Here is an 18,401-nt window from a genome sequence, read left to right on the forward strand (position 1 = left end):
TGTATCTTTTTTTTTGTTATGTTGTTAGATATTTGCCAAATGTAAACTATTTGTATTGTCTTAAAAATAATATTTAATGTTGTTGTTCTAATGTACAGTATGTAAAAAAAATGAGAAACTGAAATGAAATGTGAGTAAAAGTGGAGCGCAGAGCTCAGCAATGGCCAAACAATATTAATTTGGATCGGCACTCTGGGCTGTTTTCTGCATATGCATGAATATTGTCATTAAGACTCATGTTTTATTTACTCCAAAAATGAGTAAAATGTCAATAAGAAGTCCTCACGATGTTAATAAACAATGCATTATTCATCAGGCGGCATATTGTCATCATCGCTAGCACATCTTGGCCCAACACTTCCGGGTGTGAATCTCTGCATGGGCTTGCCTGTTTGGCATGTCCTTGTGCTTTTGGTTTTCTGTTGTTTCTCCAGTTTCCTTCCACCTTACATCAAAGACGAATGCCTACAGATGTGCGAGTGAATGTGAATGTGAAGTGCCCTGCGAATGATTGCCAACCAGTTCAGAGTGTACACCCACCTCTTGCTCAAAGTCATCTGATCTAAGCTCCAGCTCACCCAAATGAGGAAATCTGCTTTAAAAATAGATTATTATATATCCTCAAAACAGTTTATAGTCATCGGGTTGTTTTTGTGTTGACAACGGGGCAAAAAAGTGAGGCAAACAAACAGCATCCCTCTTGATCCGGTTCCTACATACTGTCCTATGTACTAGTGTTCAACTCAGCGTTAGACTCCATTGTTTTGGTGTTTTATTGTGTTTAGTTTTATTCATTCATTCATTCATTCATCTTCCTAACCGCTTGATCCTCACTAGGGTCGCGGGGGGTGCTGGAGCCTATCCCAGCCGTCTCCGGGCAGTAGGCGGGGGACAACACGAACCGGTTGCCAGCCAATCGCAGGGCACACAGAGATGAACAACCATTCGCACTCACACTCACAACTAGGGACAATTTAGAGTGTTCAATGAGCCTGCCACGCATGTTTTTGGAATGTGGGAGGAAACCGGAGCACCCGGAGAAAACCCACGCAGGCCCGGGGAGAACATGCAAACTCCACACAGGGAGGCCGGAGCTGGAATCGAACCCGGTACCTCTGCACTGTGAAGCTGACGTGCTAACCACTGGACTACCGGGCCGCCCTGTTTAGTTTTATTTTATTAATTTATTGTTTTAATTGTCTTCGGTTTTATAGGCCTCATGTTTACTTTATGTACAGCACTTTGCACGTAGCTGCGGTTGTTTTAAAGGGTTCTATAAATAAAGTCGAGTTCACTTGAGTCATGTTCAAAATAAATGTATAAAAGACACCAGAGAATGCCTTGTGCTTTTTCCGAATAACTTTATTTTTAAACTGGAGCATGAGTGGGGAAGATCACAAATGGAGGATTGACAGTTCCAAAGCGCCGACCATGCATTTTGGTCCGAACACAGCGGGGGAACACAACAGGCGCTTTCCAGCAAAAAGGATTCGGAATATTTCACCTGTTTCACTCAAACCATAATTCTTTTGTTTTTTTTTATTTTCTTGAACTAAGAAAAGCAGCAACTTCACCACAAAAAGCAAAGAATGGAGCAGGTGTGGGGCAACTCCTTTTTATACACAAGCAGCCATGAAGGCATGACCTCAACAGTTATTTGAGTTTTGGAAAGAATACAACTCACAAATGTTTAATTGGACACAGCTCTTGTTCTGGGTGATTTTCAACAGCGTTTTGGGATTAGAAATCTTCATAAAGCAACAGTTGCTGTTGCTGGTTTATTTCATTTTTTTTTGCACCTATTTCGGATGAATGTGCTTATCTCTATTAAAAATGAACATAGATGGTCATGAATGGCGCATTTTATGCATGTGGCAGTCCTTAGTTTTTACATGTACTCTGACACCATCACACAAAAGCCACAGTTTAATGTTTAAAATCGATAAGGCTCGTGTTGAGAAGTAATACAATATTTTTACCCTCTGAGCCATATGATATTGTTTGATCCTCAGAACAAAAGCACTTCAATGGAACAATAAATAGAGGAGAAAAAAACAGTAGTTTGAAATAAATAGTAGTCTTATATTGTTACCTCCCATCACACACAAAGACACAAACACACACACACACACACACGCACACTGAAAATATGACTTAGGTAAAAAACATGGGAGCCATATATCACTGTGACAGACTGAGGTCCCTTCGGGGTGGTCAGAGGGGAGATGCCATGTCAATATGCAATCAAACGCACACTTTAAAATATCTCTCTCAACAGGCTGACCTTAGTCTGATATTCACAAATACGGAAGAAGCAGTCACATGACAAGCACAGTGTCTCTATGCTTCACAATTGTAGATCAGGAGAGAACGCACTTAGACACACACACACACACACACACACACACACACACACACTCAGGTCAGCGGAATTTGACAACGTCTCGCTGACAGCCCTTGTCCCATGGAGTCAATAAGCCAGCGTGCTCTATAAAACACACATATTTTGTCAAAGAAACAGCGAAACCTCCTCTTCATAAAAAAATGAGAGCGAGCGAGGGATAACGTGCGGCCTCACGAAAACAAAAGCATTTACCGCTTCACAGCAGGTGAAATGAGTGACTCAGGCAAACGGGTTTTTGAATCACCCAAGCAGTCTTAGTTGTGGGGTGATGTACCTCAATGCATTGTGTGTCTGTCCTCTTAATCATTTGTTCCAGTGTGTGCCCGCTCACTTATCACTGATGGCCTGCAGAAGCTGAAAAGAAATGCACATACATCAGCGTATGAACCTCCCATGTCATGGTGTCAATAACCTCGTTCAAGAGGCTTATTTGTGAAGAAGATTGCTCCACCTGGTCCATGAAAAGCAGATCATTGCTTTAGTGGTATATATTTCTCTTGTGACTCTCGTGAAAATGCAAAAATTGAATTAAAGACAAAATACACACACACACAACCTGAGTGTCCACAATGACCCGGCAGCTGAGAGCAAAGGCATCTGACATGTATCCAGCTAACGTCTTGCTGTTCCTGTAATTTGAAATTATCTTAAGTCAACAGTCTCAAACTTGGGCCTTAAACTGGACAGTGATTTCAAACTCGATCTGCAAATTGGTGCCGTTGTTAAATCCAGCTTCTTTCACCTTAGACCGCTGGCCAAAATAAAACCTCTCCTCTCACATGAACACCTTGAGACACTAATTCATGCCGTTGTCACATCCCGGCTCGACTACTGCAATGCCCTTTACTTTAGAGTCAGCCAGTCCTCCATTAAGCGCCTTCAGCTGGTCCAGAATGCCGCTGCTCGCCTCTTGACTGGTACTCGTAAGAGGGAGCACATAACTCCTCCTCTGGCATCCCTTGACTGGCTCCCCATTCATTTTAGAGTTATTTTCAAGATCCTCCTCTTTGTTTTCAAATCTCTAAATAATCTCGCGCCACCTTACCTCTCTGAGCTCATCCGCCCCTACACACCTGCCCGGCGCCTCAGGTCTGTGGACCAGTCTTTGTTAGAAGTACCAAGAACTAAACTGAGGCTCAGAGGGGATCAAGCCTTTTCTGTTGCTGGTCCCTCTCTCTGGAATGACCTCCCACTGAACATTCGGCAAGCCTCCTCGCTACCCATCTTCAAAGCGCTCCTCAAAACTCACTTGTATTCTTTGGCATTCGACTCAGCATGACTTTGATTTGTTCTTGGTTTTCTACCGCCTTTATTACCGATTTGTCTTACTGTTTATTGTGCATGTTAAATCGCTCCATGTACAGCACTTTGTATGCAGCGATGGCTGTTTGAAAGTGCTCTATAAATACTGTTGACTTGACTTGACTTGAAAAGGACCCATCTACGCATTTTCAATCTTCCGATACCTCTTGTTGTTGCTCTTTTGGATAGGAATCAGGGAACACATGTTTGCCCTGCAACCGGACAGATGAAGACTGCAAGAAATCGCCGTTAACCTTGTGTGCTCCTTGTGCTCTGTGCTGACAAACAAAAGGGCCCCAGGCTTGATTCAATCTAAGGTCAGTTCTCTTCATGCTTACCAGTTTACCTTCTTCAAAAGCCTGCCTGTCTCACAGTCAGGAGAGAGTGATATATATATATATATATATATATATATATATATATACACACACACACACACACACACACACACACACACACAGACCTACACACTTTTCACATACGCCTGGTGTGTGGACAAGCCCAGCGGTCCTTATCTGGCGTGTCCGCCTTTTTTTTTTGTCCCCAGTGTTCCCAGCATTCAGTCAGTGTAATGTGGTAAATTGGTAAATTTGTTTTGCTTTGGTCCACAATATTATCTATGCCATCTGTAGTCATGTCTGGACTTTACCTATCCTGTCAAAGACCTCCATTGTCTCCAAATCAGGATGTGATCGTCCAAAATGTTAAGTAATGGATTCTGTGGCTGCGTTGAAGAAATTTGGATTTTTTACGTCCATGGCTCATAAAATTAATAATACAGCCCTTTGAAAGATGTCTGTGTCATCTGCTTCATCGGTTCCAAAGTTGTGGACTTTGTGTGCTAAAAGAAAGTACCCTTGGTACTTTGGCACAGAATCTTTTTGAAAGCCTTCCTGAAGTCTTTGTTGAAGATGGTGTAGATGACCGGGTTGAGACAAGAGTTGCAGTAACCAATCCAGAAGAAGAACGTAAAGAGCGGGTCGGGGATGGCGCATGTTATGGGGCACACCGCCTTGAGAGAGTAGGAGAAGAAAAACGGGAACCAGCACACCACGAAGACGCCGATGACCACGGCCAGGACAAAGGTGAAGCGTTTCTCTCGGTTGACCATCGCTTTGCGCCGAGCCGCCCCGGGGTTGTTATCGATTTTGGACTTCCTCCCCGGCACCAGCCGCGACCCCTTTGAAGTGGCGATCATGTTCCTGTAGCGCTTGATGGAACCGGCGGAGTGGATGCTCACTCCCGCGGGGGACCCCGCCATACTGGCGCTGCCGCGGCGCCCTCCGTTGCTGGCCTCGCTGTCTGTGCTGGAGCTGTCACCGTTGTTGTTGTCCGATTTGGTTTTCGTTTGCCGCTTGAACTTGTTTCCTCCCGCTTTCGGCTTGGTCGGCGCCAGTTGCGGCGCAGAAGGGACGGCGTGGGCCGCATGCTGGGAGGTGTCTCCGGAGCTGGTGACCGGGCTCGGAGCTGGAGTCGGAGGTGGAGGTTGCAGATTATTGGGGTTGGGGTCCTGATTTGGTTCCTCCTGCCCCCCTGAAAGAGACGGGGTAATGGCGAGGGTGGGGGGTCTGGCTTTGGATGTTTTTTCACCATCATCCCTACCGTTGGCTTGGAGTTGCTGCTTGGGCTGACTCGGCACGGCGGCGCCGACTCCGTCCTTACGGGGCTCCCCTGGGGGGCACCGTGTTCTCTGCTTGGCGATTTGGTAGATTCTTACATAGACCAGGATCATGATGAGGCACGGGGCGAAGAAGGAGCCGATGGTGGAGTAAAGAATGTACCATTTCTCGTCGTTGAGCTCGCACTGAGGTCCCCTCTCGCTCGTGAGGTCGCCCACCTCGGTCTTGTTGAGGGACAGCAGCGGAGGGAAAGAGATGATGGAGGAAATGAGCCACACAACCACGATGGCAGCTTTGATGCGTTTGGGAGTCCGCTGGCGACCGTAGGTGACTCTGGAAATGGACAGGTAGCGGTCCAGAGAGATGGCGCACAGGTGCACAATGGAGGAGGTGCAGAAGAGCACATCCAGGGCCAAGTAGATCTCACACCACAGGGACTTGAAATACCAGTAGCCCAGAAGTTCATTGGCCAGAGAGAAGGGGATAATGAGCGTGGCCACCAAGATGTCAGCCGCGGCCAGTGACACTAGGAAGAGGTTCTGCGGCCCTCGCAGGGAGTGGCTGGTCAGCACGGCGATGATCACCATGATGTTCCCCACAATGGTGAAGACCACCATCAGGGTTATGGCCGTGGCAAAGGCCGCCGTGGCTTCGGGGGAGTACGGCGCCAGTTTCAGGACGCTCTGGTTGCAGGGGATGGAGGCACCGCTTACGTTCCAGTTGCTAAGCTCCAGGGAGCAGCCGCCCTCCGGAGCAGAGGCCATCCTTCGGTCTCTTCTCCTGTACTCTCTATGGACAAAAATACATCACCCCTTTGAATTTAAGATGACTCATTTGGGCTATCAGTGCTGGTCAATGAAAACAAGGCTCTATAGTTAGTGGAAATACAAATGCTTTTTTTTCAGAACAATGACTAATGTCTCTTCTTTAACACTACAAATTACTTGATAATATTTTGTTCTAAATACTATTAGAAATAATGCTTGAAGGCACACGATTTTTATTCAACAGTGACTAATGTCTCTTTCTTAATACTACTCTTCTTGTTAGTTTTTTTTCCATCTCCAACATTTGGAGATGAATGTGTCATGATACTGTTTTGGTCTGGCCAGCAGGTGGCATGAGCGGACTCCGGTACGCACCTGCTGCCAATCTATAATTTGTGAATTTAAGGTCTCTTCTGCTATGCACCTGTGTCGGAGTATCGTTTCCGGTATTGCTATTCCTGCCGCTCATGGACTATTTGGCTATTGACCTCGTCGTGTTTCGCGTTTTGCACTCTCGGTACACCTGCTTTTTGTAAGTACGATTTTGGTTTTGTGATTTGGCTTTTCGCTCGCGTGTATTTTGATACATTGTTTTAGTTTGTATTGGCGATTTTTAATTTTCTCCCTTGCCTTTTGTGCAAGCGCTTTTTGTTATTCGTTTATGTTCTCTCTGGTTCTTGTTTTGACCAGCGCTTTATGTTACCTCTTTGTCGGTGCGATTATAAGCATTAAAACCTATTTTTGTTACGGAGACCTTGTTTACGTCTACGTTTTGGGGATCCAGACTTAACTCGGCTTGTCCGAGTCGTGACAGAATGCTTTTCATTGGGCAAAAAGCTGTTTTTCAATTTTCAATTGCGATCTGTTAACGTTTACCTCTGTTGTTGTCGTCTCTTGTTTATCTCCAAATGTTAGCTCCCTCGTATCCTCCACGACGGGGCTTCCGAGTCCATTGTAAGATCACAAAAGGTGCGTGGGTCTTGTCGCGCCAGGTCACGGATCAACGCCTTTTAATTAAAAAAAAAGCCCCGAACCCATAAAATTGTCTCCCCCACACATCCTATAGTTTCCCCCTCCCGTGCAAGGAAAACTTCTCCAGCTCATAAAATATTTAACTTGGTTGATTAAATATGTACTGGTAGTCAACTCTCAGAACGAAAAAAAAAATGAAGTGATGGTGACATTATCTCCGTGCGCCCTTTTGGTCGCTCGACACAAGCTGAAACATACTATTTACACGACCACTTGAATAAAAGCGCAGAAAGGAATGAATGTTTTCCAGTTAGTCCATGAACTTGATTTCTAGTCGTGCGCCTGAAATCGCAAAATGCGCAAATATCACAGGTGAAATCCCACCAAAAGGTCATACAAATTAGTCCCCGTCACTCCTCTTCTTTTTCCTCACACACCCAGCGCGAGTTCACGCCACGGTGGAGCGGCTCCTGTGGCGCGCGTCGTCAATTTCTGAGGCGCATCTTCACTCGAGAAGTGGATCTGAGCCCGGTTGCCTCCCATCTCTCTCGCTCCCTCTTGCGCGTCTTTTTAGAGGCGCCGACGTCATCGTGGAGCTGTGGGCGTCACGGGATCCTGACTCGCTCCCTGATGATATTCCCGGCGCCCCCCCCCCCAATCACACACACACGCACACACACACACAAAACTTCTCACAGAGACCATTGAAAAGCACATTTCGGCCCATTAACTGTTAATGGATGCTGTTGACCCCGTCAAAAATAAAGTACGTGTAAGCAAGTGATAACATTGCAGTGAAATATGACAGACGTATTATTGATCAGTGTATATGTAATTCCTATTAAAAAAAATTGCGTCGCTCGGTTCTGGTGTACTTCCAGGTGGCAGAACGGCAATGACCTGAACTGAATTTTTTTTTTTCTTTAAAGGCACTGTAACGTGAAATCTGAGATTTGTTTTTGGACACATGACAGGCCTACATGATAAGATGCCGTAAAAATGCAGAGACTTACTATCGGAAGGATCGTAATATTAAATAGTGGACATTTCATTATGTAATGGTACAAGTAGAAAGCAGTGCAAGCAGAAGTACACTTATTTCACAAACTATTACTAGTCTCTCTCTATCTCACTATATATATAGATAGATAGATAGATACATGGAATCCACATAAGGACCATTTAGATCCCGATTCAAGCCCACAGAGGCAAATACTCGTGGTCCTTTTGGAACCCAACTGAGACCCAGGCAAAACCCCATGTAAGCCCACGTGGGGTAACACAGGTATTGCCCTAGCAGAACGCAGGAGCAAAAACGGATTTTAGCCATGCCCATGCGCCCATGATAAAACGTACGTGGGATCCAAATGGAAATGTTGGCCATCAGGAACGTCCCGGAGGAAGCAAAGAAATCCTTGAGCTGGCGCTGGATTAGGAGAGGAGATTCGTGGGGGGGTAGCAAATGCCACATGAACACAAGTTTGATAAACCATTGCTGAGTTGCCTGGAAGAGCGAATCAGATGTTGAAAGACTCGAAACACCGCAGGGCTCCAAGTTACATCAGTGATAATGTGTTCAGGAGCACAACAAAATGAGTAGACTACATATCTAATTTAAAAAATGTATAGAAATCCAAATTTCGTGTGCAACCACATCACAAAATAAAATTGATTAAATTTAAAACACCATTTTTTTCAGCAAAAGTGTATAAATTGGTAGGTAAGTAAGTCCATGTCTATGCTAACACCAACATTATGAAGCTAAATATAAGTACCGGTAATACTTATAATTATTTCAGCATTTATGTAAGTAGAAAAGTAAGTCTGAATCTATTTTAACACCAATAAGCTATTACTTATTGTTGAGCAAGTATCCATTCATCCCCCTCTCTCATGTTGCCTCCAAGTCTGTTGAGAACAAGTCCATCCCCTTTTTCCAGAAAGTAGCACTTCAGGGGTTTGCTCTTTTGAAACAACTGAATTTCATCTTCGTTGCGCAGATAAGCTTATGAAAGGTCCTGTTGGAAAAAAATTGTTTTTATCACTTTGCTGTATCCCCTTTTCAACCCTTTAGGTCCACTACATATCTACTTGCAATCAAGGACGGGCCTATTTTTTACACTGAAAAAATGGTCTGTTGAATGTACCCAATTTTATTTCATCAAGTTAAGTCGACTATTTGCTACATAAAACAATTTATCTGGATCCAGATGATTTTGTTGTGTGCAACCGCCGGACGAAATAAAATTGAGTAGATTCAACACCAGTTTTTTTCAGTGTACGCTGTATTTTCAGAGATACAGATTTCCTGTACATTTGAGGACTATGGGCACTATTCCATGTGATATCTTATGAATAGTCCTTTTATTGCATTCTTGTGATGCAAAGTCATAACTTCACACAACCTTCGGAGGAAAAGAAAGTCTCCTTTATGAAGAACGACCCTTTCAGTGAACTACAGTATATGGGGTTAAAAACATTATTTGGAAAAGGAATCACACTGACAGTCATCATGTAGGCGTTTTGAGACAGATTTATTCCACTTCGTTACTTGAGAACAGAATCTTACCCATTTTGTCAGGGGTCACCCACAGGCACCAGGTAGCACAGAAGGATCGTGCAAGTGGTCCTGTGGGCCTTTTCTAAAAATAGCTCACATCTAATAAGACATTTTGATTCGCAAAGAACTTGTGGAAGTGATCATTTGAAAATATAAACATGTAGGGATTGAAATCAAGCTGTGACATATTGATGCTGTCTCCTCCCTTGTGTGTTTGTGGGTGTGTGTGTGTTATCGCGAAAAACAAGGAGTTTTGGAATCGGCGCAAAAAAAAAGAAATCGAGGAAAGTTGAGTCGCATTATTTTCATTCTTATCAATATTTTCATTGCATGTTAATGATTGACTCTGCTGACACAACAACAAAGGGATTGAAGTAAAGAACAAAAAAAACCAATTCATGTATTTTTTTTTCAGTGCAAACGGCTCTCTTGTCTAAAAACGGTAATTCAAGGATGGCACAAAATTGCTGAACAAGGAACCAACATTAAATGCAAGAACTCAATTTGGACATTTTTAAAATAAAAATCAACTCACTCAAAATTATAATATTTTTTAGGTACTATGTTTGTCCTGGAAAAAAAATATTAGTCCTATTTACTTTGTAGTATCAGGCAGTATCAGACCTGGGTGTAATCGCAACTAAGACATTTCTGCCATCTAGTGACGATTGATGATATTACAACTTAAAAGTCGGTACCACAGATTCACATATTTTTCTCTCTTTCATACTATAAATATTTTCCGATATATTAGATTTTTCCACGTCCCAATTTTTCATATTGTATTATGGCCCACGGGGGATCCATATTTGAAACAAATATGACTGCAGTGGTACCCTCAAAAGTACTCGCCTTTTTCAGCTTGGGAACAAATTATTGCCCTTTTGACTGTTGGAAAAGTGAAAGAGTTACCTTGGAATTGAATAATTAAGCCAATGGGGGATTTTTTAGGGCAAATTGTAATATAAGGTGCACGATTTGACTCCCCCATTTCAGTGCAGAACAATGTAGGTAATTGAGCCGTGTTACCTCCAACCTTTTATCGCTGCAATACGCGGAAGCATGTAAGGCCCTTGTAGCTCTCTGTACTCATGCATTTTCATCATGACTTGACTTCCATTTGAATCCCTCTGCATTATGCACCCTGCACCACGTTCCTCCCCATGTAAAAAAAATCCTCATGCCCCCCTCGTGGCGCGCTGCTCTTGCCGAGGTCAAGTATCTGATTGCATAGTCTGCTTGCGTCATGCCCCTAAAATGAAACGGCGCTGGGGTTTGTGTTGTGCCGTTCCAGAGTGGGTAGGTGGCCTCCGTGACATAAACACACACGCACGCACACACTCAGCATCCTACGCATCCAAACACATGGCCTCATGAATGGTCCGTGGGTAGGAGGTCCTGTTTGTTTGGTAAAGCGCCCGCCGCGCACACATTATTCATTTAATTAAAGAGGAGTCCTCCTGTGGAATTACAGCTTGAAGCAAGCACCTATAATGGTGATACATTTTGCTCCCATCCGCTCTACATAGTCTAAATATAAAGGGAAACAAAATAAAGCTTTTAAGCACTGGAGTGCTCTCCAATCAAGCAGTGCATCTGTTTCTCATGGGTGGATTTGCCGTTCGCGGCAAAATGTGTTGTACACAGAGGGGCAGAAAGAGGGGTGTGCCGCTGACGCGTGCAATACGACGCAGTTCAAGGGCCTGTTGTATAAGGCCACAAATGCATGAACTCTCATGCATCATGGAGATGATGCTTTCTACACATCCAACAGGAACGCTTTTATACATTGCCGGAAAGGTAAAATAAATTAATAGGAAAAATGTGCTGAGGTTTCTCAGTGAAGATGATCACTTTCATCCTAAGACACCGAAGGGCAAATATGGTGCACACATACAGAGCATTCGGTTGGGATCTTTGTCGAGTGGTTGCTTTGATTCTGTTTGCTGCTATTGTGTGCAGCATCATTCCCTCAAAGTTGACAGGACAAAGTGTTTGACTTTGGGGATGCGGCGTGGAAAAAAATCATTTACACTCTTTGAGCAGTGTGCAGTGGCCCTTCCTGTGTAGCTACACGGGGTAGCAAAACAATGTGCTACCTCTAATGTTTTTCTGTCATGTAAAAAGCCTGTTCAACATTCATTTGGGGAAGTGTCACCCTACTGTTAACCCCCCCCCCCCCCCCCCCTCTGTTACAATATTAGGAGAGATGATGCACCGTGGCACACCGTCTCTGTGTGTGTACACAAGGGCGGGGCTACGTGGTGGTCAAAACCACCTGGTCACTCTCTGGCCACACCCACATCTAGGGGAAGATTTTCATCCATCCATTTTCAACACTGCTTATCCTGAACAGGGTCTCGGGGAGTTGCTGGAGCCTATTCCAGCTGACTTCGGACGGAAGGCAGACTCCACCCTGAACTGGTCGCCAGTCAGTCGCAGGACACCTATAGAGACAAACAACACACATGCACACCGTCACTAAGTGGGAACCGATCCCACGCTGCCTGTACCCAAGTCGTACTACACTATAAGCGACTGAAGTTTTTTTTATTTATCAAAACCTTGCTTTTTTGTACTTAAACTTGTTCCTGCCTGTATTATGGGCTGTCTTGGGGAAGGTTTTTTATTTCATGAAACGACTATGGGTCATGCAGACACAACGACGAACCACCAACACTGATGAACATTACTAACCGTTTGTGTGTGTCGGGCTGCCAGTGAATGTAAATAGGAAGTGTCGTCCAGTGTTTGTTTTGAAATAGTTAACAGTTAGTTTTTTTACCTTCGTATTGGATCACATATATTTTAAATTATTATTATTATTATTATCATTAATGGCCTGGCTGACCAAGAAGAATTTTCATACGCCCTGAAATGAAAAGAAAGGTGAGCGTGACCTTATTCTAAACAAATGAAGGGCAACGTGAAATTGCTTATTCAGATGTGCAGATGGGGCAATGTGGTTGCCTTCATTTCGCACGAACGTCATTTCAACTTAGTTTTAGTTCAGGTAGGTACCATGTTTCATCAACAGTGTGATGGGGACATCTGCTGGATTACTGTAGATGAGTTTACAACTAAAGTACAACCACCAGATGTCGCTATTTAGCTTTAAACGAATATGATCATCACATTACTGTACTTTTCTACTTGTTAGCGTCCGAGCCTGTCTTTTGTCACGTTAATAGCGATTAAGAGATTCAAAATTGGTTGTCATGTGCAACTTATGTAAAGGTTATTTGGACGTTGTGTGGAAAGCATTGAACTGATTGAATTTACATCATCATAGAGAGCAGATGAAAGATATGACTACACTCTAGCCTTATTTAGAAGGTATAGGTCTTAACCAGTCAATCAAGATTTCAGTTGCAGTTGACTTTACCTCGCTATTATAATATTTTTCTTGGTTTTACTGTTTGGTGCTTTCTAACGCCTTTATTACCGATTTGTCTTACTGTTTATTGTGCATGTTAAATTGCTCTATGTACAGCACTTTTTATGCAGCGATGGCAGTTTGAAAGTGCTCTATAAATACTGTTGACTTGACTTTTTTGTTTTTCTTGTCAACATCTGCAAATGTATAAAATTAATTAGCATATTTTGACAAAGTAAGGAGTAAAACATTGTTTTCAACTGTCGGGAGCAAAAGTTAAATTAGAAAAAAAAACATAAGTTAAGTACGAATACCTGAAAAATAAGCTGAAGTACAGTAACAAAGTACTTTGTTACTTGGTACCACTGCCCATATTGTGTTATTTATTTGTCCAGTACCCATACCATGACCCTCGGTTCTCAAGCCTATGTACCTACCAATGAGTTACTCCCACCCCACATGTAATGTATCTTCTGTACATAAAAAATGAGCAAGGCACAAGAAGTACAAAAAAGTATTTTAAAATCCTGTTATTAGAATGTCATAAATGTAGTCAATCAGACGGTATTCACAGAACCAACTGTTATTTAAATTCGATGCATCAAATAAAAACAAGACTGAATGTGTTCTCCAGCACAGTTTTTCGGACTAAAACATGATCAGCATCCATTTTCTGCATGAATAAAGTGCATTTACTGACAGGGATGTCAAAAAAAAAACTGTCATATCATATCCAGTAGAAATACATGAAAATGATTGCGTACGTGAATCTTTGCCAACACAGCGTGGTCTCATAAGATTATGCAGTGAGGCCAGCACCACTGCCTCGAACATGCTCTACACTAACAGAAGAGAAATATATGTGGGGAGTCAGAAGAGTTCAGGCATTGGTTTAGATAGATTTCAAACCTGAACTACAAATTGTAAGTTTTCCCTTTCACTGTGGGCATCCAAATACTTTGTAGACATTGCAGTCTTAGCTTCATTCAGTGCATGAGATGGGGAGGGCGTTAGCGCAAAATGAATTGAGGCTACTTCAACACACCCTGAGCATCCTTCACTTCCTGGCACTCACTTCCCGGAAATGACTTCAAAGTGATTACTTCCAAGGGAAAAACTTGTAGTTTCAATTTGAAATTTTTCACCAGTCCTGGGACTTTTTTGAGATGCCTTTTACATCTGATATACTCAATGACTCGTATGACGTCAGCCCTGACACAGCACGTCCGTCTCAAACTGCAGCAGCTGTCCCAGGAAAGCCAGGTTAGGGGAAATGACCTGACGCCGCTGCTTCACAAAGTCGAAGGCTTCATCAAGACGAACTCGCCGAGTGTGCATGAGGTAGGCCAGGCAGATGGTGGCTGAGCGAGAGATGCCCGCCTGGCAGTGCACCAGCACACGACCCCCGCTCTGCTTCACAGCATCTGTGGGTGCGCACAAAAAGGATTGTTGTTGTTGTTGTTTTTTTTTTTTTACTGAAATTCTGCAGTAAACGCAAAGAGAAACTTATGAACAGGTATTTTTCAAATGTGATCCCCCCCATCCACAGGCATTCATCACTTGAAGAAAAATGGGTGGTAGAGGGTTCAGCTAGTAGACCCTGTGCTCATAAAAATACTAAAAAAACAATCCCATCTGCTGTTGGGCAACATATGCATTTTTCTAAGCCACCGGTGGTTTATTTGTCAAAATTTCATATAACTTTTATTTACAATACATTTTCATTGAACCCTCAAATGTGTTTTTTTTATTTTCCTATATTCAAGGTCAGTGTGGTAGTTTAAATTCCCCACTGCTTGTATATCTAACACACTAATCTGTCTGCCTGTTTGTTTTGAGCGCACAATACAGTAAGCAAATATTAACCAAAATGACTGAGCGGATTTTAAAAAAGAAGCTCCCCTTTGCCACTAACCAATAAAGGCGATGGCTGTCGAGAAGCAGGCTCGAATGTCCGCAGCCAGGTTATCCTCCACGGTAAGGCGCAGGTACTGAAACTCCCCCTCGAAGAAGTTGGGACATGAGGATGACACGTTGAGCACGGCTGTGATGCCGGCTGACGCGAGGGTCTCCCGGTGGGACGCGTGTATGGCGCTGCCCAAAAACAAGAAGGGCAACAGCTCTACTGGGCCGTCCTGCAATTAAAAAAAATATATGTTCACAACTGGGCGGCACGGTGATCGACTCGTTAGCCCGTCCGCCTCACAATGCGGAGGTACAGGGTTCAATTCCGGCTCTGGCCTTCCTGTGTGGAGTTTGCATGTTCACCCCGTGCCTGCTTGGGTTTTCTACGGGTACTCCGGTTGCCTCCCATATTCCAATAACATGCATGGCAGGTCAGTGGAACATTCTAAATTGTCCTTAGGTGTGAGTGTGACTGCAAATGGTTGTTCGTCTAAGTGTGCCCTGCGATTGGCTGGCAACCATTTCAGGGTGTACCCCACCCACAGCCCCGAAGACAGCTGGAATTGGCTCCAGCACCCCCCGTGACCCTTGTGAGGATAAGCGGATCCGAAAATGGATGGATGGGTGGATGTTCACAACTCGGCTGGATAATGTTCCCCCCGTCTTATTATATGCTATCTCACCTGATCGTATGCAGGTGTCTTCCGACCCAAGTTGATTGGTGGCAATGGTTCAACTGCGGTGAGTGTTTTGCTGTAACATAGCTCTGGGCAGGCCTCTGAAAATGCTTGAAATCCACCTAAAAAGGAGGTTACAGTTTGAAATCCTCTGGAAGGGATTGTGATTAAAAAAAACAAAACAAACAGGGATACTCAAATGTTTTGGTATCCAGGGCCTCTAAATGCCATAGAAATGAAAATGTCTGCTTTATAGAAACAACAAATTAGCCTTTTTTGAAGGAAAGGGATTCTGTAAATCAAGGTTGGGCTGCATACTGAAAAAAACACTTTTTGTTCTTTTGAATGAAATATTTACTTTAGGAATTTCTGTCATACAATTTATCTCAAAGTGTGTATCTCGAGTGGTGTGTGAAATGATCGAGCACAGATTTGTTTACCACAGTTCAGTTTGAGTAGAATGCATTCCAAATTAATCTAAATGTAGACTGCTTTATTTTCATGAGATAAGTAGCTACATGTTCATACATATACGGAAAGCAGATTGGTAATTTTCAAAATATGCATCTTGATACAGTTGCTTAAATTTTTTGGAATCCCTTCGAATACATATGTTAACTACAGTATAATTCAGTTGTATTTAACTTTGAAGTACTACACAAAATTTGCGTTTGATCTTTGAGCCAGTTTATCATTATTATTATATATTACTATTATTATCATTATCACTTCATGGTGTAAAATGTTTACGAGGACTGCTGTAATACAAACCTTTTGTTCTGAAAAAATGAAGTACATGGATTTGAGCGTCCCAATAATTACATCATTTATAAACTGTTGAGCCAACAGCAGTCTGTGAACTGCTCATTTCCAAGTAATATTCTTGTCACCTTGGAGGAAGTAAATTTGCGTGCTGAGTTCGTTTCGCAGGGCCGCGAGCAGCATGTGGGCCACGCTTTCCGCCTTGAGCTCGTCCACGGAGCGGCTGGCCTCATCCATCACTACCACGACCACCGACGCCGGTGAGCTGTGCTCCACGCGCCGCAGCCTCCCCAGCAGCTCCTTGTCCGGGATGAGCCAGTCCAGGGCGACCTCGGCGCCCTTCGACCTGCGTCGCAGCATCGAGTTCCAATTGACGTTCCGGGACTCACTGACGTGCGCGAGGGAAAAATCCAAGAAGGGTCTGCAGTCCAGGACCACGCAGCTGGTGGAGGTGCGCTCCCTGAGGAGGTGAACTAACTCGTGGCTGTTGATTTCCAAAGGCTCGCCGGCTGTCGTCATGGTCGGAAAAGGTAAATTAAGTCGACTGTTATGAAAATCTATCAAAAGTCGTCGCTGAGGCAACTAAAGGCAGTCAATCACAGCACTTGTTCCCTAGTTTCCAGTGAGTGACTTCAAACGATTTTCACTTAATAACAAAGTGAAAGCCCCGCCTTGTTTTCCATTCGGAAAACGGCACTTGTAGGCGGAACTTCCAAATATGGCTTTACCTGTCAGTCCTAATATGGACGTCACGTCTTGTTTTTAACCAAGCCCGTTTTGGGTTATCTCGTATGTGGTTTGCCGTCGAATGACGTTTGGTTGAGGGCAAAACTTTACCTGTCAGTCCTAATATGGACGTCACGTTTTGTTTTTAACCAAGCCCGTTTTCGGTTATCTCGTATGTAGTTTGCTGTCGAATGACGTTTGGCTGAGGGCTAGACGTCATTAAAACAACATGCTCCGACAGAAACTAACATCGTCACAATGTTTTAGTATATTGTACAGGGGCATGTAGATTATACAGATTTTATTTAAAAAAACAATCAGAAAAGAAAAACAAATCATAATTAAATTACCTAAACACAAATACCATTAGAAGTATTGACACATTCCAATTCACTCCAGCACAATATCACACGATCTTTTTTGTTATCAATTTAGACATGTCATCAATGGTGTGTAGTTAGCATCTTGCTCAAGGACATTTCGACATGTTTGGAAGAGCCTGGATAGAATCTGCAATCTCTGGGCTAGGAAAGGACGACACCACTGAGACATGCTACCCCAATATCTACAGTATCTAGCAATACATTAGAATTTTATGTGCTTCAGTTTTCCCAATATTCACAGGAAGTGCAGTGTTTAATGCATTTGTGTATGTATTTGGTGTAAAAAAAGAATTACTATTTACATTATCTACCACACATCTAATTCCCATCTGTCACCCACATGAAACTTATTTTGCTTGCCCATCTCTCATGCCTTCCCTCAAAGGCCACACGAGTGACTCGCACTGCCTTCTTCATGTTCCCACTTCCTTCCTCCTCCTCGTTTTTCCTCCCAGCTGGCAGACCGGTAGTTCCTCAGCAGTGCTTTGCTCACCCACTTTTTGTCACGTGCTTCCCCTCCCTGCTGCTGAGGCTGCAATGTCTGTCCACGCAAACACTTACAGTCCGTCATGGCTGTCAGTTGAGCTGAGTATGCATTTGCTGTAACCGCAACAGGAACATTGGAGTAGACATACCGCCCCAAATCTTCATACACCTATCCCAGCAGTCCCAACAGGAAATGAAATGGACCCCGCCTACTACACATACTACCACCCCCACCTCACCACAACCCCTTCTCCCACGTAGACATATCATCACCGCCTTTGTTCTCCCAGTGAGTGTTAATGGTTTACTGAGACCAAATGACTAACATTTCACAGAACCCACCCCCCAGCAAGTGAGCAATGATTTTAGCATGTTAATGGATGATAGCAATTACCTACGCAAGTGCTCACTTCATTTCCATTTGGCTCAAATGTTTCATAAGTGAGTGACTATCATGCCAAG

At 43.5% G+C, this 18,401-nt stretch overlaps 2 protein-coding genes across 2 annotated transcripts; both read right to left on the reverse strand.

The window, feature by feature from the left end:
• Positions 1 to 3,273: 3,273 nt before the first annotated feature.
• On the reverse strand, positions 3,274 to 7,629 carry adra2b (adrenoceptor alpha 2B). The gene is made up of 2 exons (XM_052067321.1): positions 6,969 to 7,629; positions 3,274 to 6,114 (listed from the first exon to the last, which is right to left on the reverse strand). Exon 2 carries the CDS (start codon positions 6,087 to 6,089, stop codon positions 4,548 to 4,550), a length of 1,542 nt encoding a protein of 513 aa, XP_051923281.1. The 5' UTR covers positions 6,090 to 6,114; positions 6,969 to 7,629; the 3' UTR covers positions 3,274 to 4,547.
• Positions 7,630 to 13,505: 5,876 nt separating this feature from the next.
• On the reverse strand, positions 13,506 to 17,008 carry dusp2 (dual specificity phosphatase 2). The gene is made up of 4 exons (XM_052068828.1): positions 16,473 to 17,008; positions 15,589 to 15,704; positions 14,916 to 15,135; positions 13,506 to 14,424 (listed from the first exon to the last, which is right to left on the reverse strand). The coding sequence occupies exons 1-4, from the start codon at positions 16,861 to 16,863 to the stop codon at positions 14,207 to 14,209; spliced, it is 945 nt and encodes a 314-aa protein (XP_051924788.1). The 5' UTR covers positions 16,864 to 17,008; the 3' UTR covers positions 13,506 to 14,206.
• Positions 17,009 to 18,401: the final 1,393 nt, after the last annotated feature.

This window comes from Hippocampus zosterae, chromosome 6 (genome assembly GCF_025434085.1).
Source record: "Hippocampus zosterae strain Florida chromosome 6, ASM2543408v3, whole genome shotgun sequence".
Taxonomy (NCBI): Eukaryota; Metazoa; Chordata; class Actinopteri; order Syngnathiformes; family Syngnathidae; genus Hippocampus; species Hippocampus zosterae.